We start from the raw sequence: 25,066 nt of genomic DNA, 5'->3' as shown, positions 1-25,066 counted from the left end.
GATTTCCTCCACCGTCGTCTTTGAAAGTGTTAGAGCTGGTTTTGCTGGAGGAATGGCGAAAAATTTCCCTGGATACTGTTCAAATGCTTTATGAATCAATTCCTCGACGAATTGGTGGTTTTAGCTGCAAATGGAAGACAAACCACATTGAGAGTATAAGATGATCATATTATCTTAACCTTGTATGTGTGTTTACTCACCAGTATCGTAAATATTAAAATTATATAAACATATATCAAAGTTTATTTCAATTTAACTGAGGAAGTGGGATTCGGAATATTTTTCAGGAACTTATAAGATTAATTTGTTAGGTGACAACTGTGTATGGTAGTTGCCAGACGTACAAGGGTTATAAAGCCAGACAGTGTATGTCTGAGTCAACTTAAAGTTATATTATCTCTCACTGCTTACTTTCTCCTCTACACAGGTGTGTACATATATTCTGTAGTACAAGTGGCATGTATTTTTCAGTTATAGTAAAAGAGTGTGAAGAGGTCAAGCAGGCCACCACACTATATTTTGTATACTGCTACCATTGGTTACTGTGATAGTTTTATTATGCTATGTTTATCCTGTGTGTGGCAGTCAGAATATTAAGTCAGATAATAAGGAGTCTGAGGACTGGGCCCCAAAGTGTGTGTTAACTAAGCATTTTAAACTAGCAGCAGCTGGTTTTTTAAATTATTGGATGCTCTCCTAACAAGAATTATATTTTATATTTATTGAAGGTTAAGTAACTTTATTTAGGTGTAGGTACACGTAAGTACAATTATCATAGTGTAAATCAGGTAGGATAATCCAAAAAAGTCAGACAATAGTGATTTATTTCCGTTGGAGTCCATATGGTGATATGTTCCACTAATTAAAAAAAATGGAAAGATTCTCAGGCCGGGGAAACGTATGGTAAGTAAGTAGGTTTATTCAGGTATACACAAATAGTTACATAGAATTATCATACATAGCAGCATATGTGTAGAGAACCTAGGATAACCCAAAAAAGTCAGACAGTGACTTATTTCCATTGGGGTCCTTTTACCTTATTATAATATAAAGGTTATATTTTCTTATTATTCTATAATGAAGATAACATTTTATCATACTAAAAAGACTCTACTACACGAGGGTCATTAAGACTCTACAATACGAGGGTCATTACTAGGAATAAGGTAAAATTTACACGTATGTTAGCTAAAAAATAGAAAATCATTCTCCTTTTCTGTAGCTACATTCGTCAGACACCTTTTGGCACTCTTCTTTTGCACTACATAACTCTTCTTTTACATTACATAACTACATCAGTGGTAAATAATAATGTACCGGCAAGTTAATGAATAAAACAAGTGCAACATCTGGATATCTTACTGATGCACAATACTGACAAATTGAATAATAATTAATAATAATAATAATGAACCTGAATGCATCAAATCTACCTACACCAGGGATGAAAATGGTGAATATACATTTGCAAAATTAAAGTCAATGAACCTTTTTTTTAAAAAAAAAAACTAACAGTTGGAGCTATCTGCAGAGTACCTCGCACTAATATTTACACATTTAATGAAAACTTAAAAACATAACTGACTCGGAGATTAATAAACACCACCTGATACTTACAGGTGACTTCAACATTAACCTCATCCATGAACACTACCCATAAGTAACAGAATTCACTAACACTATGAACAATTGCTTACTCCTACCATCTATAACCAAACCAACAAGAATTGCCGGGACAAGTCTCACTACTTTACCATATCTGGACCAACACTAAATCCCCACTAAGAGCAGGCATTATCACAGATAACTCCACAGACCACTATCCCACCTTTCTCATAACAAACTTCTGTAAACTCCCACAGGACACAAGTAAGATCGCTTTCTGACTACATGATGAAACATCGGTAAATAGTTTTATTTCGGCATTAAGTAACATTGACTGGCAAAGTGAGATAGCACCTAGCCTTGATATTGACCACTGCGTAAAAAGTTTTTTACAAAAAAACAAAACCTCTATAACAATCTTTGTCCAATAAAAACAAAACACAGCCAGGAGACTAAAGAGCCCCTGGCTTACAAACAGCATCCTCAGTTCCATTGACAAAAAACATGTACATGAAAAACAGTACAGAATGGGTCAAATAATGAAGGAACAGATGAAACTATGCTCGTCAATGCTTATGAATCTAATAAGAGCTAAAAAACTGTATTATGAAAACAGATTTTACGACATAAAAGGGGATATGAAAAAGACTTGGAAAAACCCCCTCTGAAATACTAGGATCTAGGAACCTGTCTCGAAAAAAAGTGATTAACTTTAACTTTACAAAACCAAATGAACCTGTCACCCAGTCGACTAATACTGCCAACAAACTAAGTCTTTTTCTCGACTGTAAGAACAACATTAGCAAGCAAAATCCCAAACTCAAGCACACAACCAAAAAACTCTCTCACTGGCAACTATCCAAATACTCTATTCCTAGCCCCAACAAACCCTATTGAAATATCGCTCATCATCAAAACACTAAAGAACAAGGCAGGAGACCTAAATAACTTACCACCACTTATGTATGAAGAAGCTTCTGATTTGTTGTCATCTATTATTACAAGACTTTTTAACAAGTCCACTCAATCTTCAACCTTCCCATCCCTACTCATGACAGCAAGGGTTATACCGATCCACAAAGGAGGTGATCCTACTGATTTAAATAACTATAGACCTAGACCTATATCAAACCTACCCCTTCTATCTAAAATCTTTGAAAAAATAATTTGCAAGCAAGTTTACTCCTACTTTGTATCCCACAACATACCCCCTGCCAGTTTGGATTTAGGCCAAGCAAAAGTACAAATGATGCAATTATACATCTGCTTGAACTTCTATATACGGCACTGGGAAAAAAAAAATTCCACTGGGCCTCTGCATAGACCTACAGAAAGCATTTGATAGTTGACCACAGTCTCTTGCACCTAAAACTTGAACATTACGGGGTCAGAGGACACTCGCTCTACTACCAAAAATCACATCTTAGCCATAGGCACCAGTATGTATACACAAATAGTGTTGCTTCTACCACACAACCTGTTCTTGTTCTAGTCCCCCTGGGTAGTGACCACTACTATTTCTCATTTACATCAATGACCTCCCAAATGCTTCCAAACTACTTAAACCTGTTCTTTTTGCAGATGACACTACTTGTATCTTCTCTCACTCAAATCAACCGATACTTAGAAACACTGTAAGGGATGAGCTACTAAAAATATCCACTTGCATGATGACCAACAAACTTAATCTCAATATTGACAAAAGCTACTTCATACTGTTTGGAAACAGAGCTGCAAATATTCAGCTAAACATATCAATAAATGGTTCCCCTATTTCAAGACACACTGATGAAAAATTTCTATGGCTCCACATTGACAGCTGTCTTAAATTTCAGGCCCACATATAGCATACCTCTAAAACAGTACGCATCTTCTCTAAGATACGGTACTGTGTACCCCAAACTACACTTTTTGCTCTATTATTCTCATCTACCCTTACCTCACCTATGGTATTTGTGCATGGGGTTCAACCACAGCAAATCACCTTAAACTTTTAATTAACCAACAAAGCTGCTGTGAGATCGATTACAAACTACTGTGCCAGGCAACACACTCCACCGCTGTGTAAGAGCTTGAACCTGCTTAACGTACAAAAATACCCACTCATATTTTTGTGCCTACTACATACACAGAATGTTATTCTCCAATATTAACCCAACTCTCAAACTCCTCCTTGAGAACTACAACACAACGCACTTGCATAGCACAAGACATAAAACTCTATTTGATATTCCTTGTGTCCATCTCTTCCTATGCAAAAATGCTTGAATATAGAGGGCCTTAAGATCTGGAATTCATTGCCAGTACAAAAGGGCCCATGCCTGCACACCAATTCAAGGCTCTGCTTAGAAATCTCCTCGTCATCCAAAATTAACCACACAAACACTATATATTATTGCCACCATCAACTCGATAATTTCCAAATATTAGAAGATTTCAAAAATAAAATGGTCTCGATCTCATTATGTTAAATGTGCCAAAGTATAATACTGTAACTTGTTAATCAATTACTTATTAATTCAATTACTACTAAACCACTACTACCTCTGTTGAAATATAAAAAACAATGCTCAATTTGAACCAACTATGATATACAGTATATGCCTAATATTACGTAATCTCTAGCATTAAGTTTAGTCTGCCCGAAATGCCCTGGCATGATAGTGGCTATCTTTGTACTTGGCAAATCAAAATTGTAATTACACATTGTAAACTATGCAAAGAAATAAAATCCTTATTCCTTATGTAGCCTGATCGAGATGTTTCATCCACCAGGAATTATCAGTCTAACACAAACATGACAACAGAACCTTTATAGCAAAACTGGCAGACTAGGTAGAGTAATGCAGCAGCAGCAGCAGCAGCAGCAGCAGCAGACAATGTAGTCAGAGGGTGGGGCCCATAAGTTGGGTCACACATTTACCAATCAAGTTGTAAAGACATCCTCTAGTTTCCTATGAGGAAGTTTGTGGTCAATTTAGTAGTTAAGCCAGTGGTAGTAGTACTGATGCAGCAGTAGCATACATGGTCAAATGTGGATGGGGCTCACAAGTAGAATTCAGGTAGGCCCTTATGGTGGGCCAGAAATTTGGCAAATTAATTTTGGGAGCTGTATTCTCTGTACCAAGATGCCATAGTGTTGCTGTGTCAAACAGTTATCACATTGAAAGGCCTGTAGTTCACCAACCTTTTCAGTGAAGGGTTCTTGATCCAAAGAATTGGAATTACAATCGTTTCTTGGACACACTAATTACTTCCCACTCCTCTAGGTGTTGTATAGCCCTTATAAAAAGGTTTAGTGCTTCCTACTAAGTATAATTAATAATATAGTTACCGATGACTACTTGGCAGAACTTGGACATTGTTTTTCATTTGTCAATACATACAACCTAAGTACATCGTGGAATAAATATTTTTTCTTCAAATTTTTATTATGAGAGATAGGTAGGGCTTAGCTAGGTTAAGATAATATAAGATTTGTTTGGATTTTTAACCCAGAGGGTTAGCCACCCAGGATAACCCAATAAATTTAGTCAGTACATCATAAAGAACTCTTAATTCCACTGGATTCCTTTTATCTTGTTCCCCAGGATGCAACCCACAACAGTTTACCAACACCCAGGTACCTGCTTACTGCTAAGTGAACTGGAACAGCATGTGTAAGGAAACATGCAGACTGTTTCCACCTGTGCTGGGGATCAAACTATGGACACTTGGGTTTTGTTAGTTATTGTTTAGTTAAGGTAAGGTTAGGGTAGGTAAAGTTAGGTTTGATCAGGTTACTTAAACTCTGAAAATACCACCCATTTTTGTTTACAATTGGCCGGGTAAGATAGACGCCTCAGTTTGCTGTGTTACCTTTATAAATGTGTCAGTTATCCTTGTCTCCCAAAATAATTTGCTCTAGAAATGATTACTCATTTCATTGTGTGTATAGATTGTATGTATTAAAAAGGGTAAAATAATGACGGAACTCGCCAAGTAGTTGTCGGTAACTATTAACTACATCATTTATCCCAGGGTCCCTAACATAGATTTTCACCTAAATTCGAGTTGCTTTAAATTTAGCGGGAGAGACCTGGTAGGCCACACAGATGCTAAGGCCTCACTCTCAGGCAAAATGAAGGAGTTTTACTTCCCATCATCTGCTCCAACAATGATAATTATGGAACCAGAGATGGCAAGACAATTTGTTGTCTAGATAACCTTATTTTTATTATTATCACACTGGCTGATTCCCACCAAGGCAGGGTGGCCCGAAAAAGAAACTTTCACCATCATTCACTCCATCACTGTCTTGCCAGAAGGGTGCTTTACACTACAGTTTTTAAACTGCAACATTAACACCCCTCCTTCAGAGTGCAGGCACTGTACTTCCCATCTCCAGGACTCGAGTCTGGCCTGCCAGTTTCCCTGAACCCCTTCATAAATGTTACTTTGCTCACACTCCAACAGCACGTCAAGTATTAAAAACCATTTGTCTCCATTCACTCCTATCAAACACGCTCACGCATGCCTACTGGAAGTTCAAGCCCCTCGCACACAAAACCTCCTTTACCCCCTCCCTCCAACCTTTCCTAGGCCAACCCCTACCCCGCCTTCCTTCCACTACAGACTGATACACTCTTGAAGTCACTGTTTCGCTCCATTCTCTCTACATGTCCGAACCGCCTCAACAACCCTTCCTCAGCCCTCTGGGCAACAGTTTTGGTAATCCCGCACCTCCTCCTAACTTCCAAACTACGAATTCTCTGCATTATATTCACCCCACACATTGCCCTCAGACATGACATCTCCACTGCCTCCAGCCTTCTCCTCGCTGCAACATTCATCACCCATGCTTCACACCCATATAAGAGCATTGGTAAAACTATACTCTCATACATTCCCCTCTTTGCCTCCAAGGACAAAGTTCTGTCTCCACAGACTCCTAAGTGCACCACTCACCCTTTTCCCCCCATCAATTCTATGATTCACCTCATCTTTCATAGACCCATCCACTGACACGTCCACTCCCAAATATCTGAATACATTCACCTCCTCCATACTCTCTCCCTCAATCTGATATCCAATCTTTCATCACCTAATATTTTTGTTATCCTCATAACCTTACTCTTTCCTGTATTCACTTTTAATTTTCTTCTTTTGCACACCCTACCAAATTCATCCACCAATCTCTGCAACTTCTCTTCAGAATCTCCCAAGAGCACAGTGTCATCAGCAAAGAGCAACTGTGACAACTCCCACTTTGTGTGATTCTTTATCTTTTAACTCCACGCCTCTTGCCAAGACCCTCGCATTTACTTCTCTTAAAACCCCATCTATAAATATATTAAACAACCACGGTGACATCACACATCCTTGTCTAAGGCCTACTTTTACTGGGAAATAATTTCCCTCTTTCCTACATACTCTAACTTGAGCCTCACTATCCTCGTAAAAACTCTTCACTGCCTTCAGTAACCTACCTCCTACACCATATACCTGCAACATCTGCCACATTGCCCCCCTATCCACCCTGTCATACGCCTTTTCCAAATCCATAAATGCCACAAAGACCTCTTTAGCCTTATCTAAATACTGTTCACTTAGGTTTCACTGTAAACACCTGGTCCACACACCCCCTACCTTTCCTAAAGCCTCCTTGTTCATCTGCTATCCTATTCTCCGTCTTACTCTTAATTCTTTCAATAATAACTCTACCATACACTTTACCAGGTATACTCAACAGACTTATCCCCCTATAATTTTTGCACTCTCTTTTGTCCCCTTTGCCTTTATACAAAGGAACTATGCATGCTCTCTGCCAATCCCTAGGTACCTTACCCTCTTCCATACATTTATTAAATAATTGCACCAACCACTCCAAAACTATATCCCCACCTGCTTTTAACATTTCTATCTTTATCCCATCAATCCCGGCTGCCTTACCCCCTTTCATTTTACCTACTGCCTCACGAACTTCCCCCACACTCACAACTGGCTCTTCCTCACTCCTACAAGATGTTATTCCTCCTTGCCCTATACACGAAATCACAGCTAACCTATCTTCATCAACATTTAACAATTCCTCAAAATATTCCCTCCATCTTCCCAATACCTATAACTCTCCATTTAATAACTCTCCTCTCCTATTTTTAACTGACAAATCCATTTGTTCTCTAGGCTTCCTTAACTTGTTAATCTCACTCCAAAACTTTTTCTTATTTTCAACAAAATTTGTTGATAACATCTCACCCACTCTCTTATTTGGTCTCTTTTTACATTGCTTCACAACTCTCTTAACCTCTCTTTTTCTCCATATACTCTTCCCTCCTTGCATCACTTCTACTTTGTAAAAACTTCTCATATGCTAACTTTTTCTCCCTTACTACTCTCTTTACATCGTCGTTCCACCAATCGCTCCTCTTCCCTCCCGCACCCACTTTCCTGTAACCACAAACTTCTGCTGAACACTCTAACACTACATTTTTAAACCTACCCCATACCTCTTCGACCCCATTGCCTATTCTCTCATTAGCTCATCTATCCTCCAATAGCTGTTTATATCTTACCCTAATTGCCTCCTCTTTTAGTTTATAAACCTTCACCTCTCTTCCCTGATGCTTCTATTCTCCTTGTATCCCATCTACCTTTTACTCTGTGTAGCTACAACTAGAAAGTGATCTGATATATCTGTGGCCCCTCTATAAACATGTACATCCTGAAGTCTACTCAACAGTCTTTTATCTACCAATACATAATCCAACAAACTACTGTCATTTTGCCCTACATCATATCTTGTATACTTATTTATCCTCTTTTTTCTTAAAATATGTATTACCTATAACTAAACCCCTTTCTATACAAAGTTCAATCAAAGGGCTCCCATTATCATTTACACCTGGCACCCCAAACTTACCTACCACACCCTCTCTAAAAGTTTCTCCTACTTTAGCATTCAGGTCCCCTACCACAATTACTCTCTCACTTGGTTCAAAGGCTCCATCATTCACTTAACATCTCCCAAAATCTCTCTCTCTACATTCCTCTCTTCTCCAGGTGCATACATGCTTATTATGACCCACTTTTTTGCATCCAACCTTTACTTTAATCCACATAATTCTTGAATTTACACATTCATATTCTCTTTTCTCCTTCCATAACTGATCCTTCAACATTACTGCTACCCCTTCCTTTGCTCTAACTCTCTCGGATACTCCAGATTTAATCCCATTTATTTCCCCCCACCGAAACTCCCCTACCCCCTTCAGCTTTGTTTCGCTTAGGGCCAGGACATCCAACTTCTTTTCATTCATAACATCAGCAATCATCTGTTTCTTGTCATCTGCACTACATCCACGCACATTCAAGCATCCCAGTTTTATAAAGTAAATGTCTACAGGAGAAGGGGTTACTAGCCCATTGCTCCCGGCATTTTAGTTGCCTCATACGACACGCATGGCTTACGGAGGAAAGATTCTTTTCCACTTCCCCATGGACAATAGAAGAAATAAAGAAGAACAAGAGCTACTTAGAAAAAGGAGAAAAACCTAGATGTATGTATATATATATGCATGTGCGTGTCTGTGAAGTGTGACTAAAGTGTAAGTAGGAGTAGAAAGATATCCCTGTTATCTAGCATGTTTATGGGACAGAAAAAGAAACCAGCAATCCTACCATCATGCAAAACAGTTACAGGTTTCTGTTTCACAGTCATCTGGCAGGACAGTAGTACTTCCCTGGGTGGTTGCTGTCTACCAACCTACTATATGACTCTGTTCATGATATGGCAAAATGTTACACTTACTGTTCTTAAAGATTTACCTGACACTAAGTAGGCACTGTTATTGGCATACCATAAGAATTTACCTTCATCACTAATGGGCATACTGTATTACAGGTAGTACATCATATACATAGCACAAAAACTGCGGGAGCCCCAGGCTACTTATGTAATTCTGCATACAGTATTAGCAAGAGTCCAATTTTGGTATTAATAGCTTTAACAATTTTTCTTGTACAGGTTCTGTGCTGATAGCTTGTAGTGTTTTCCTTGTATCTTACTTTGCTGTCAAATGTCATTTGTAAGTCTCATGTGACCATACTGTAATTCCTCAGAGTATTTCACTCTGACATGATCTGTAAAATTAATTAAGCAAGTATCAGCTGAATAAGATCCCTTGAAGTTCTTACTGATAATTATGTAAAATGTTATTTTCATTTAACCCTTTGACTGTCGCAGGCCCCTTTCTGAAACTGTCATTCTATGTCGCTAAATATTCGAAAAAAAAAAATTTTCTTATGAAAATGTTAGGAATATTTTTTCTGAGTGTTTTAAGCCTAAAAAAAATTTTGCCATCAGTACTTCCCGAGATATAGAGCCGCAAAGTTTGCAGAAAGTGACGTGCGTACGGCAACAGCGGCGACTGCCGCCCACCCGGTGTTCTTTTATTTACTCTAATTCAAAGGTTTCTTGCATTTTTCAATATTTTTCTTTTCCAAGTAACTTATGTGGCCTGTGAGACCAATGTAAGGTGCATTGTTCAAATATACACTCATTGTTTACAACACAATAACAGAAACTTTATTAGTTTGTGTATACACTTTGTTTACACAAACAGTACAAAACAATGTTTATTACTATTGTTCCATAATATATATACATATTTACAGTCACTAAACACGTTCCTAGAACTGCTGCAGCTTGTGGAACTCTTTGAAACATGGGTATATGCAGAGGGGCACTTGACACTCCTCGCACATAAAACGAGTGTCTCTGCGTGTTTGTGGGCGTTTTGTGGTATGTGTACATACATAACACCTCTTCTGAGCATTTTTCTTGGCAGTAGTAGGAGGCAGTTGTATGGGGTAGTGATCACCAGGTCTGAAACGAGATGACGTGTGTTGGTAATTTCGTGGGCGCTGGTCTATTGCAGGTGTTGCTCCTTGGTACTTTGCAATTATTTGTCTGATTACTGACAAACAAAATTCACCATATTTTGGTGTTTTGTTGGTCTTCAACTTGTATATGTTATAAGCATTTAGCATAGAGATATCAACAAGATGGAAAAAAAGTTTTATATACCACTTATAACTCTTGCGTACACTGTCTGCAAACCCAATCTGCATGTCACATTTGTCCACTAAGCGCATATTGAGGTTGTAGTCCATGATGGCTGCAGGCTTTAGAATGGGTTCATTGGTGTCTGTTGTGCCTGCCACTGTGTGCCATTTTGTTTCGGTGAACTGATGTCAACAATGTGACATCACGTTTGTCATGCCACTGAAATGCCATGATGTCATTGGCAGCAAAGGCTTGCACCTCACCTCTGCGAGTGCCAGCGTCGAACCTTGGCATATGTTTACGATTACCACGCACTGTGCCACACACGTCTGTCAAGTTCACTCGCAAGAAATCGCTGAGTAAGGGGCTTGTGTACCAGTTATCAGTAAATAACATATGCCCCTTACCAAGATATGGTTCCATCATTGTTCGAACCACATCACCAGAGATACCCAATAACTTCATGGCATCTCTCAAAGTATTACTGCCAGTGTACACAATGATATCCAAAAGACCACTTCTGCAATCACACAGTACAAATAGCTTCATACCAAAGCATTTCCTCTTGCTTGGTATATATTGCTTGAATGAGAGTCTTCCTTTGAATAAAATCAAGGACTCATCAATAACAAGCTTCCTGAAGGGATAAAAATACGTGCATCACTTTTGTTTCAGGTACATAAACACATTTCTGATCTTGTATAACCTGCCGGTTCTGTCAGGCCTGGTTTTGTCTGAAAAGTGGAACATACGTAACAGTATCAGGAAACGATTGACACCTATAATGTCACTAAAACCTGGAGTTGAAATCAGGCATTCTGTTGCCCAGTATGTGGTGACAGTGTGCTTATACACGTGTGGCATAAGCATTATTGTGGCAAAAAACAGGTACATCTCTGCCACAGTTGTCTCCTTCCACTTGTGTAGCCGTGATTTTGGTGAGAGAATTTTATTTGCCATGGTGTAATCATAGTATGTGTTTGTTTCCCTGACAATGATGTCCATCAGGGGTTCATCGAAGAATAACTCAAAGCAGTCCAGTTCACTAGCATTTTTCCCAAGTGGACATGATGGCTTTATTCCACTTTGTGTTTCATCAAAATCATGGGGACTGGGATCTAACTCGTCACCGTCCTGCCAATTCCAGATGCGGTCTGCTGGTGGGTTCTGGATATTGTACCGTGGTTGTGGTTGTGCAGGTTGTGGGAGCGTGGGGTCGGGTGAGGCTGGTTGTTGTGCAGAGTCAGCAGCGTGGGTAGTAGCGTGGCCCAGTGATGGTGCCACATGGGCCGTGCCACCCTCACTATCACCACCACTGCCTGCTCCCTCGCTCACATCATTCATACCCATCGTAACAATATCGTCATCTTCACTGTCAGGTCGTGGTGTAGGGCCACGGGATGTGCTCCCAGAGTTTCTCCTTCCCCTTGGAACAACATATGAAACACTACCAGACCGCATGCTACGTCGTACATACTGCCGCTTCACTGGGGAATATTCACCCTCACTGTCACTAGAACTGCTCTTTCAATGACCTTGAAATCACTATCACTATCACATTCACTGCTAACATCTGGGTGTTGTACACAACCAAGTAGTTTTCCTCTTTCGTCCTGGTACAAGCGAACGTGAACGTGAACAAGCCGGCCCAGCACCAGAGGTGGAAGGTTGTGGGTCATCTGGATTTTCGTCACTAATTACGTTATCCTGGGCACTTTTTCTGGTAACACTCACTTCAAAACCCTGGAATTCACTGTCACTGACATTTTCATCGCTGTTAGAGCTATCACTTGGGAACAAAAGACCTCCAGTCCGCCGAGGAGTGAGGAACTTCTTACCGAGAGGCATGGTGAAAATGGACTAACAAGATGGTGTTCCCACAATGCACCGCTGGGTCCCAGATTTTTTTCACAGGGTGCACACCGACCACTGAGACCCATTCTCTCTCATGTAGGCCTACCAGGCCTTTCCTGCTTGATTTGAAGCTGCTAGAATTTGTGCGTATAAATACGTCGGAAACATTGGCTCATAAGACGTATTTATACGGCGTAAACAGTCGAAGGGTTAAGACACTTTTATACTTAATTTGGGTTGAATATTTATTACTGTATATAATTTAATGTAAATATATACTGTACATTTAGATATGTATTTCATTACACTTACTTATTACAGGGATAAAAAAAAATCCACTTAAATTTGTGGACAGCCAATGAAAATAAGTGACGATGCCTGTTGACCTGTACTATACACCCCTCTCCCCTTACTGCCGCTCTGTGCTGCTCACTGCCAGGGCTGTAGGGGTTGACCTCAACCTCAAAATGGTCAGTCTTATGAACCAAGAACAGCTCAAACCAGAGTTTGTTGCAATCAACCCCCAGCACACTGTACCTACTATGGTGGATGGTGACCTTGTCCTTTGGGAAAGGTAAGTTCAAGTAGTACCAGGTAACTGGATATGCAAGTACTGTAGTTCCTACATACACAAGTACTTACACTAAAATGCTCTACAGCAGGGCCTCACTTTACAGCAGTATTCAGTTATGCCCGTTCTTCATTTATTCAGGCTACCTACAATAAGTATATTCACCATTCACTAAGCTAAGTACGAAAATATTTTAAGGTAGCGTGTGTAATGTATATGCATTTTTTTAGGCCTAGCTCTATTGTTCACTTAATAAATGATAATGTAAACATGTTATCAGGCTTTTATATACATTTGAAAGTGATGTGAAAAAAAAAGGTCATGTTTCACTTTAAAGTGATTTACAGCAGTAGCCCAGAACCTAACCTGCTGTATGAGCAGGACCCTCCTGTATGTGAATCCATATGGGTTTCTATTAGAATTGTATGAGTTAGCTAAGGAGAGTTCAAAACCAGTCAGAAATTATCATACAAAGCCAAGATGTGTATTTTCTCTGTCAAAATTCAAAATTTTTATTTCTGTGTAATGTTTACAATGTGAGGTTTACATATCACAAAATATCAAGTACAGTGGAACCTCAGTTTTCTTGATTGATTAATTAATTCCAGAAAGTCTGACGAAAACCGAATTGTATGAAAACTGAAGCAATATTTCCCGTAAGAAATAATGTAAATCCAATTAATCCGTTCCAGACACCCAAAAATATTAACAAAAAATATTTCATAGTAAATAATTAGTTTTACATACAGGAAACAATGAGAAATAAATATAAATGACTAATGAAATGGATAAATGAACATTTAACATCACTTTTACCTTTAATGAAAAGACTTGTTGGCGCATGGAAGACGGTGAGGAGGGGAGAGGGAGGAGAGGTTATTGTTTCTAAGGGTAATCCCCATCTATAAGGACTTCAGGTATCAGGACCTTACCTGGGGTTACTTCCCTTCTTTGTCTTACTGGCACTAGAACCAGCTTGTCACTGGACCCCTGTCCCACAAAAAATCTGTATCTCTAGGATTTGCCTAAAATGGGACAAGGCATTGTCACTGAACATGTTGCAGACACTGCTTGCAACAGCTTTGTTAGGGTGATATTTCTCCACGAAACTTTGCAGCTCGTTCCACTTTGCACATGTCCTTAATCACTGAAGGCACATTCTCACAATGCTCGCTCAACGAGAAACAAAGCCAGAATGAGTCAGAATGCATGGGATGCTTTGTGTGGGCGCAGGCAGGTGGACGTGTTTGGTACAGCGGACCATTGTCAACTCTATGAAAATCGAGCGGATGTACGAAAACTGGGACAAAACCAGAGACATACGAAAACTGAGGTTCCATTGTACAATGAAAGCCACTAACATGCCTAGGCATTTCAGGCAGACTAATCCTGATTCTTACTGACTATGCTGTATTGATACAGGTTAAGGAGTGGTACATTCTAATGCTAATTAATTCACATTACATGTATTACAAAAGTTAGGTAATCAGGAATTTTATGATAACAAGATTTATAATAGTGAGGTAGCAGCAAAAAACAATGGCATTAAAATAAGTGTAATTTAGTAATGGGAATGGTTTTATCTTGGCATGCTACAATGATTTTTCAAGTTGAAAGCCCCTATATAGCAGAGTATTACAGGCAAACTTAGGGCTAACCTAAGATTAAGAAGGCGATAATTTTAGGAATTTTATGTTTACAGTCATTTAGTGTTTGGAAAAATTAGTTAAGGATAATGTGTTCCTGACATTAATAAAGTATTTTACAGTTTAATGTTATCTGTTGTGAAAGTTGATTATAATTAAACATAAGGGTTTTAAGTTAGTGACCTTTACAAGCACAATCCTTCAACTTTCAGATAGCCATCCAGTTTCTGAATAAGAAACTGCTGGACTTCCCTTTTTTGCCATATTAAGTCTTTATGGACAACTAGATGTCTTAGTAACTGGTAGGTAGGCAGTTTTGAAATTTAAAGAGCATTTTGACTAAAGTACATCTGTGCTCTTAGTAATAAAAAATAAAACACAAGAAAAACAGATAAAATTAAGAGTAAAAGCAACTACTAGGATGAATACAATGCATGGCACAAATAGTATCACCAAAATAACTAGCATTAATTAAAATTCCCATTAAACTGTTAACGTGGAATGCAGTCTAAAATTTTCCCCAAGATCCCTACAGGCACCCCGATGTAGTAAAATACAATTAAATTGCTTTAACATTCGTCTTTCTCTCGTATGCTATTTTTTAAACATACTGGCAGTCTCTTAGGGTGACCTACATAGTATAGACTTGATAAAAAATTATTAAGCTCTGCAAATAATTAATTTTTATTTTTTTCAGCCGTCCCATATGTACCTATCTCATTTCCCAATATGGCAAAGATGACTCCCTCTACCCAAGCAACCCCAAAGCTCGAGCCAAGGTGGATGCTCTCCTTCACTTTGATATTGGTACTCTTGCAAACCGCTGGAGAATTTTATTTGTGAGTATTGTTAGCTTTGAAACTAAAAAGAGTGATAAAATAAATGATGGAGGGGAATATAAGAAAATGTCAGGAGTCTATGAAATATTAAAAAGTTATTGCAGGTGTCAGATCCTAATGTTGAATAACAATATTATAGTTTCTAGTAGGAACCATTCCACCCTTTCTGTTTGGTCTTTGTATTTTTCTCTTAAACTATGAATTATTATATTTAGGGGTCATACAGGACTTTGAAAAAGTAGGCATTTGGGTTCAATCCCTGGGAAGAACCTCTTACTAGCAACATGGTTTAGACCATAGAAAATGCTATAATCCAGTGGAATGCCTGTAGTTCAGACATGGATTCTTATGGTTTTCAGGGAAACCTTAAAAAAAATGTCTCCACTAATATTAAATATAAAACATACCTAGAATTATTGTTATTGTTTGCCTAAATCTTTCATGCAGTGTGGTGAAAGGTTTTCATGCAAGACTGGTGTTCCTTGTCACACTGCAAAATCTGTTGTTCACTGGTTCAGTGACTGGCCAGTGATTTGAATGCCATGGAGACCCTCTGGGATTGCAAGAGATATACAGTGGTACCTTGAGTTTCGAACAACTCCCAACTCGAACAATTATGTAAGTGTATTTTTGGGGGTCTGAAACGGACTAATCTAATTTACATTATTCCTTGTGGGAACAAATTTGTTTGGTATCAGTACTCTAACAGCCTTCTGGAACGAATTAAGTTCATAACTCTAGGTACGACTGTACTAGGGAAAGGATAACTGATAATCTTGGGAAACTTTACCACATGAAACCATGAAAAATGAGTGTTAAATCACCTAGTAGGTTGAAGGATGTTCTAAAGTGCAAGGAATGACCCATTTTATAATAATGGTTTTAGAGGGGGCCAGCATACTTTAATGACAAGCACTGTATGTTCCTGAAAATTGGCACTATACATGAAATTGCGGTGTCCCAAACACAGAAAATAGGGTTATGTTCAATATCTCCAAGCCTCCCCCCCCCCCCCAGGAAAAAAAAAAAGAAAAAATAGTTCTTTATATTTTGCTCTAATTATTTGTTGATCTGGATATATGTACAAAGAATTGATGTGGTTTTGTTGGACCTAGCTGGATGCAGCAAGGTTCATACTGTCAAAAATAAGTACGTACATATGGCTTAATTAAAAAAAAAAAAAAAAAAAAAAGAATTGTCTTGAATTCTGGTTGCTGGTACATGTTCATCTTTATATGTGCAGAGAGGGGTTGCTGTAGTTCTATTAGGCCAAAGTGGATGACTGGTTCTTGTGCTGTTATGCATGGCAGAGTTTTCAGTAGTTATTATTTATTTATTTATTTATTTATTTATTTATTTATTTATTTATTTATTTATTTATTTAGTAATTTGAGCATGCATACATACAGAGGTACAAAAAAATACAGGTAAGAGCAGTATGCCAAAGCCACTTATATGCATAGCATTACGGGCTGGCTTAAAATTAACTTAAGATTAACTAAGCAATGATGAAATCAGTGACAGTGATAGTAGAGTGCTGAGGTACTGTTTTCTGTAATAGGTCTTTGAACTGAGTCATACAGCAGACTGCAAACTTTAAAATGGGTAAACCATCTAGAATTAAAGCACTTGTGAAGGCTTTCCATCCTACCTACACATTTATAGTACAGCATAGGGCTTTCCCTTTAATTTTCTACTCAATCCACACATTCAGTGACTTGTCTTTTTAGCAATATTGGCATCTTTAATATTCATTTCAGCAGGTCACCATCTTGGATGACTCATTGCACAAACTGTCATTAACTGAACCAGTTGTTGAATCTCTTGACACCAGAGGTGCAGGCCATCTCCCTGACAGGTGCAACAGTTTTAACCCAAACTTTGGCACACCAGGATTTAAAAAAAAAAAAAAAATGCCTGTGGCAAAATTTTTTATTTCTTATATTGAAAGAATCCATTCACTTAGTGTGCATTACTAGTGTAAACTAGTACATAAAGGATACAAGCTTCACTACAGTGCTCTGAAATGTACATTCATATTTTGCACAATGTTGATTTAAATTTATTTTTTTTTTTTTTCAACAAGTCTGCCGTCTCCCACCGAGGCAGGGTGACCCAAAAAAGAAAAAATCCCCAAAAAGAAAATACTTTCATCATCATTCAACACTTTCACCACACTCACACATTATCACTGCTTTTGCAGAGGTGCTCAGAATACAACAGTTTAGAAGCATATACGTATAAAGATACACAACATATCCCTCCAAACTGCCAATATCCCAAACCCCTCCTTTAAAGTGTAGGCATTGTACTTCCCATTTCCAGGACTCAAGTCCGACTATATGAAAATAACCGGCTTCCCTGAATCCCTTCACTAAATATTACCCTGCTCGCACTCCAACAGATCATCAGGTCCCAAGTATCATTCGTCTCCATTCACTCCTATCTAACACGCTCATGCATGCTTGCTGGAAGTCCAAGCCCCTTGCCCACAAAACCTCCTTTACCCCCTCTTTCCAACCCTTTCAAGGATGACCCCTAGACCCTCCTTCCTTCCCCTATAGATTTATATGCTTTCCATGTCATTCTACTTTGATCCATTCTCTCTAAATGACCAAACCACCTCAACAACCCCTCTTCTGCCCTCTGACTAATGCTTTTATTAACTCCACACCTTCTCCTAATTTCCACACTCCGAATTTTCTGCATAATATTTACACCACATATTGCCCTTAGACAGGACATCTCCACTGCCTACAACCGTCTCCTCACTGCTGCATTTACCACCCAAGCTTCACATCCATATAAGAGTGTTGGTACTACTATACTTTCATACATTCCCTTCTTTGCCTCCATAGATAACGTTTTTTGACTCCACATATACCTCAACGCACTACTCACCTTTTTTCCCTCATCAATTCTATGATTAACCTCATCCTTCATAAACCCATCCGCCGACACGTCAACTCCCAAGTATCTGAAAGCATTCACTTCTTCCATACTCCTCCCCAATTTGATATCCAATTTTTCTTTATCTAAATCATTTGATACCCTCATCACCTTACTCTTTTCTATGTTCACTTTCAACTTTCTACCTTTACACACATTCTCAAACTCATCCACTAACCTTTGCAATTTTTCTTTAGAATCTCCCATAAGCACAGTATCATCAGCAAAAAGTAACTGTGTCAGTTCCCATTTTGAATTTGATTCCCCATAATTTAATCCCACCCCTCTCCCGAACACCCTAGCATTTACTTCTTTTACAACCCCATCTATAAATATATTAAACAACCATGGTGACATTACACATCCCTGTCTAAGACCTACTTTTACTGGGAAGTATTCTCCCTCTTCTTCTACATACCCTAACCTGAGCCTCACTATCCTCATAAAAGCTCTTTACAGCATTTAGTAACTTACAACCTATTCCATATACTTGCAACATCTGCCACATTGCTCCCCTATCCACTCTATCATATGCCTTTTCTAAATCCATAAATGCAATAAAAACTTCCCTACCTTTATCTAAATACTGTTCACATATATGCTTCAATGTAAATACTTGATCTACACATCCCCTACCCACTCTGAAGCCTCCTTGCTCATCCGCAATCCTACATTCTGTCTTGCCTCTAATTCTTTCAATTATAACCCTACCGTATACTTTTCCTGGTATACTCAGTAAACTTATTCCTCTATATTTTTTTACAATCTCTTTTGTCCCCTTTCCCTTTATATAAAGGGACTATACATGCTCTCTGCCAATCCCTAGGTACCTTCCCCTCTTTCATACATTTATTAAACAAAAGTACCAACCACTCCAACACTATATCCCCCCCTGCTTTTAACATTTCTGTCATGATCCCATCAGTTCCAGCTGCTTTACCCCCTTTCATTCTACGTAATGCCTCGCGTACCTCCACCACACTTACATTCTGCTCTTCTTCACTCCTAAAAGATGGTATACCTCCCTGGCCAGTGCATGAAATTACCGCCTCCCTTTCTTCCTCAACATTTAAAAGTTCCTCAAAATATTCTCACCATCTACCTAATACCTCCCTCTCCCCATCTACTAACTCCCCTACTGTTTTTTAACTGACAAATCCATACTTTCCCTAGGCTTTCTTAACGTGTTTAACTCGCTCCAAATTTTTTTTTTTTTTTATTTTCATTAAAATTTCTTGACAGTGCCTCTCCCACTCTTTCATCTGCTCTCCTTTTGCACGCTCACCACTCTTCACCTTTCTTTTACTCTCCATATACTCTGCTCTTCTTATAACACTTCTGCTTTGTAAAAACCTCTCGTAAGCTACCTTTTTCTCTTTTATCACACTCTTTACTTCATCATTCCACCAATCGCTCCTCTTTCCTCATGCCCCCACCCTCCTATAACCACAAACTTCTGCCCCACATTCTAATACTGCATTTTTAAAACTATTCCAACCCTCTTCAACCCCCCCACTACTCATTTTTGCACTAGCCCACCTTTCTGCCAATAGTCGCTTATATCTCGCCCGAACTTCCTCCTCCCTTAGTTTATACACTTTCACCTCCCTCTTACTTGTTGTTGCCACCTTCCTCTTTTCCCATCTACCTCTTACTCTAACTGTAGTTACAACTAAATAATGATCCGATATATCAGTTGCCCCTCTATAAACATGTACATCCTGGAGCCTAACCATCAACCTTTTATCCACCAATACATAATCTAAAACTACTTTCATTACGTGCTACATCATACCTTGTATATTTATTTATCCTCTTTTTCATATGTATTACTTATTCCCAAATTTCTTTCTACACATAGCTCAATTAAAGGCTCCCCATTTACATTTACCCCTGGCACCCCAAATTTACCTACTACTCCCTCCATAACATTTTTACCCACTTTAGCATTGAAATCCCCAACCACCATTACTCTCACACTTGATTCAAAACTCTCCATGCATTCACTCAACATTTCCCAGAATCTCTCTCTCCTCTACACTTCTCTCTTCTCCAGGTGCATACACACTTACTAAAACCCACTTTTCACATCCAATCTTTATTTTACTCCACATAACCCTTGAATTTATACATTTGTAGTCCCTCTTTTCCTGCCATAGCTTATCCTTCAACATTATTGCTACTCCTTCTTTAGCTCTAACTCTATTTGAAACCCCTGACCTAATCCCATTTATTCCTCTCCATTGAAACTCTCCCACCCCCTTCAGCTTTGTTTCACTTAAAGCCAGGACATCCAGTTTCTTCTCATTCATAACATCCACAATCATCTCTTTCTTATCATTTGCACAACATCCATGCACATTCAGACTTCCCACTTTGACAATTTTCTTCTTATTCTTTTTAGTAATCTTTACAGGAAAAGGGGTTACTAGCCCATTGTTCCCGGTATTTTAGTTGACTTTTACAACACGCATGGCTTACGGAGGAAAGATTCTTATTCCACTTCCCCATGGATATAAAAGGAAAAGTAATAAGACCAAGAACTATTAAGATAAAATCAAAGAAAACTCAGATGAGTGTGTATAAATAAACATGTACATGTATGTGTAGTGTGACCTAAGTGTAAGTAGAAGTAGCAAGACATGCCTGTAATCTTGCATATTTATGAGACAGACAAAAGACACCAGCAATCCTACCATCATGTAAAACAATTACAGGCTTTCGTTTTACACTCACTTGGCAGGACGGTAGTACCTCCCTGGGTGGTTGCTGTCTACCAACCTACTACCTGATTTAAATATCCACTGGAATTGGTATGTGTTCTCCCCTTTTTCCTCAAAGCTTCTTTTTAAATTTTCTTCTTGGATTTACAGGCTCCTGTGAAGTCAGGCATACTGTCCAAGCCAGACCAAAAGAGTGTGGATGATTTTCATGAGGCACTTACTTGGCTGAATGGCTTCTTGAGCCACAAAAAGAAGTTTGCTGCTGAGACTGACCACATAACTGTTGCTGACCTCGTCTTAGTGGCCAACATTTCCAGTTATGAAGCAGCGGGCTTCATCATCCAGGACTATCCTAACATTTATGCTTGGCTTCAGCGCTGCAAGGAAGCCATAGATGGATACGAGGAACTCAATGGGGAGGATGCTAAGAAGTTTGGCATGTTTGTAAAGTCTAAAATCACTGAAAAGTAAAAAATATTGTATTGGGGCATTTGGCAGTCTGCTGGCAGCTTCTAATACAGAAGAAAAATGTATTAATCCTTTCATAAATAATTTTTTGGGGTATAGAATTTTGTAAGCTAAGTATCAGTTGCAATATATCCAAAAAAAAAATCTTAATGAATGACAAGTTAAATTTGAATAATACTGATGGGAATTGAACCTGAGGCAAGAATTCTTGGGTGGAAATCCTGCTCTATACTGTAAATAACATATAACTACTTAGACTATATTAAATTCAAGCATACCTTGCTAAAAATACAAGGAAATATTTTTGTGACCTAATTCATGTCTGCACAAATAACTCGTTATGATTTAAACCAGATATAAACACATAAAATAGTCCATTGCCACTATTGTTTAGCTATCAACACTGCAGCCCAGTCCCTGGACCCATTATATACCTTCGTAATCTCTGGACTACTACCCACAAGATGAGTATGGGGTGCATAATAATGATAAAGGTGCACATCCCTTTATCCGAAACCCTTGGGGGCCTGTATTGTTTCGAATTTCAGACTTTCTAATTTCAGAATGATTCTCAATGCCGCCACGTGGCAGCGTGACAGCACTGAGATGACTGACGCTTCACACTCCACGAAAAAAATTCTGTTATTGGAACTTTATGAATTTCAGATAAAGGGATGTGGACCTGTAATAAACTAAACCCAACCCACTAGAACTGTGTTAATTAAAAGAGAAGCCAAAACCTATTTTATTTAGGTAATACCAGTAGGCATCTGCAGCTTTTTTTTTTTTTATATAGCCACTTTTCTCCAATAATACAAGTGATAATCTAGTGCTTGTTCCTCAAAGGGACATGTTAGCACCTGCAGTCACTTTCCAATTGTAATCGACAATTTGCACACGTGGAGCCTCGGGTTAGAATCCTATTCAGTTTTATGTGAATTTAGTCTTTCATTGTGATGTTTTGGGTTAAGCTAAGGCCTTAATAATAAATCTCCTCATAATTGCAAGCCATAAAGAGGCTGTTGCAGGGGTAAACCTTTATTACTACTACTTTTCATCTAGGACTTGATTATCAGTTACAGTAAACAAATACACACACACACACACACACACACACACACACACACACACACACACACACACACACACACACACACACATACATACATACATATCAGGAGGAAGACAACAGTCAAGGACCAGGTAATCAGGCTGAGGAAAGGTGGGGAGCTCACAAGAAATGACCAGGAGGTATGCAAGGAGCTCGTGAGATTTCAGGAAGTATTTACAGTGGAGGCTGAAGGGACAATGGGGAGACAAAACAGTGGCGTACAGCAACAAGGGATATACCAACAAGTGTTGGATGAATTACACACAACTGAGGAGGAGGAGGTGGAGGTGGAGGTGAAGCTCCTAAGTGACCGTGATACCTCAAAGGTGGTGGGACCGGACATCTCTCTGTGGGTCCTTAGAGAGGGAGCAGGGACACTACGTGTGCCACTAACCAAAATCTTCAACACTTCCCTTGAAACTGGGCAACTACCTGAAGTATGGAAGAAGGCAAATGTCCCCATCTTTAAGAAGGGAGACAGAAATGAAGCACTAAATTATAGACCAGCGTCACTGACATGTATAGTATGCAAAGTCTTGGAAAAGATTATCAGGAAGAGAGTGGTGGAGCACCTGGAGTGGAGCAAGATTATAAACGACAGCCAGCACGGATTCATGGAAGGCAAATCCTGTGTCTCAAACCTACTAGAGTTTTACGACAAGGAAACTGAAGTAAGAAATGAGAGGGAGGGGTGGGTTGATTGCATTTTCTTGGACTGCAAGAAGGCCTTCGACAGTTCCTCACAAGAGATTAGTACAGAAGCTAGAGGAACAGGCACGTATAACAGGAAGGGCACTGCAATGGATCAGAGAATACCTAACAGGGAGGCAACAACGAGTCATGGTCCGTGATGAGGTATCACAGTGGGCGCCAGTGACGAGCGGGGTCCCACAGGGGTCAGTCCTGGGACCAGTGCTATTCTTGGTATGTGTGAACGACATGATGGAAGGGATAGACTCGGAAGTGTCCCTGTTTACAGATGATGTGAAGTTAATGAGAATTAAATCAGACGCGGACCAGACAGGTCTACAAAGAGACCTGGACAGGCTGGATGTGTGGTCCAGAAACTGGCTCCTAGAATTTAACCCCGCCAAATGCAAAGTCATGAAGATCAGAGGAGGGCAAAGAAGACTGCAGACAGAGTATAGGCTAGGTGGCCAAAGGCTGCAAACCTCACTCAAGGAGAAAGACCTAGGAGTGAGTATAATACAGAGTACATCGCCAGAAGCACACATTAACCAGATAACTGCTGCGGCATGTGGGCGCTTGGCAAACCTGAGAATAGCGTTCCGGTACATCAGTAAGGAATCGTTCGAGACTTTATACACTGTGTACGTCAGGCCCATACTGGAGTACGCAGCACCAGTTTGGAACCCACACCTGGTCAAACACGTCAAGAAATTAGAGAAAGTGCAAAGGTTTGCAACAAGGCTAGTTCCAGAGCTAAGGGGAATGTCCTATGAAGAAAGGTTAAGGGAAATTGGTCTGACAACACTGGAGGACAGGAGGGTCAGGGGAGACATGATAACGACATACAAAATACTGCATGGAATAGACAAGGTGGACAGAGACAGGATGTTCCAGAGATGGGACACAGAAACAAGGGGTCACAATTGGAAGCTGAAGACTTAGATGAGTCAAAGGGATGTTAGGAAGTATTTCTTCAGTCATAGAGTAGTTAGGAAGTGGAATAGTTTGGCAAGCAATGTAGTGGAGGCAGGAACTATACATAGTTTTAAGACGAGGTATGATAAAGCTCATGGAGGAGGGGGAGAGAGGACCTAGTAGCAGTCGGTGAAGAGACGGGGCCAGGAGCTGAGTCTTGACCTCTGCAACCACAATTAGGTACACACGCACCACCCACACCAACCCCACACACCAACCCCACACACCAACCCCACACACCAACCCCACACACCAACCCCACACACCAACCCCACACACCAACCCCACACACCACACACACACACCACACACACACACCACACACCACACACACACACCACACACACACACCATACACACACACCATACACACACACCATACACACACACCACACACCCACCACACACCCACCACACACACACACCACACACACACACCACACACACACACCACACACACACACCACACACCCACCACACACACACACCACACACACACACACCACACACACACCACACACCCACCACACACACCCACCACACACACACACCACACACACACCACACACCCACCACACACACACACACA

General features: G+C 39.5%; 1 protein-coding gene across 3 annotated transcripts; it reads left to right on the top strand.

Annotated features, from left to right (window-relative positions):
• Positions 1-287: 287 nt before the first annotated feature.
• Positions 288-22,873, top strand: LOC128701305 (glutathione S-transferase 1-1-like). Of its 3 annotated transcripts, none has more exons than XM_070100380.1 (4): positions 288-427; positions 12,827-13,079; positions 15,420-15,561; positions 21,384-22,873. In XM_070100380.1, the coding sequence occupies exons 2-4, from the start codon at positions 12,880-12,882 to the stop codon at positions 21,702-21,704; spliced, it is 663 nt and encodes a 220-aa protein (XP_069956481.1). In that variant the 5' UTR covers positions 288-427; positions 12,827-12,879; the 3' UTR covers positions 21,705-22,873. The 3 variants fall into 3 exon arrangements, with proteins under 3 accessions (XP_069956481.1, XP_069956484.1, XP_069956482.1); XM_070100383.1 differs by lacking the exon at positions 288-427 and adding an exon at positions 533-633; XM_070100381.1 differs by lacking the exon at positions 288-427 and adding an exon at positions 5,190-5,227.
• Positions 22,874-25,066: the final 2,193 nt, after the last annotated feature.

The sequence above is a fragment of the Cherax quadricarinatus genome, chromosome 72 (genome assembly GCF_038502225.1).
Source record: "Cherax quadricarinatus isolate ZL_2023a chromosome 72, ASM3850222v1, whole genome shotgun sequence".
Taxonomy (NCBI): Eukaryota; Metazoa; Arthropoda; class Malacostraca; order Decapoda; family Parastacidae; genus Cherax; species Cherax quadricarinatus.
This window is presented reverse-complemented; position numbering and strand designations above follow the sequence as displayed.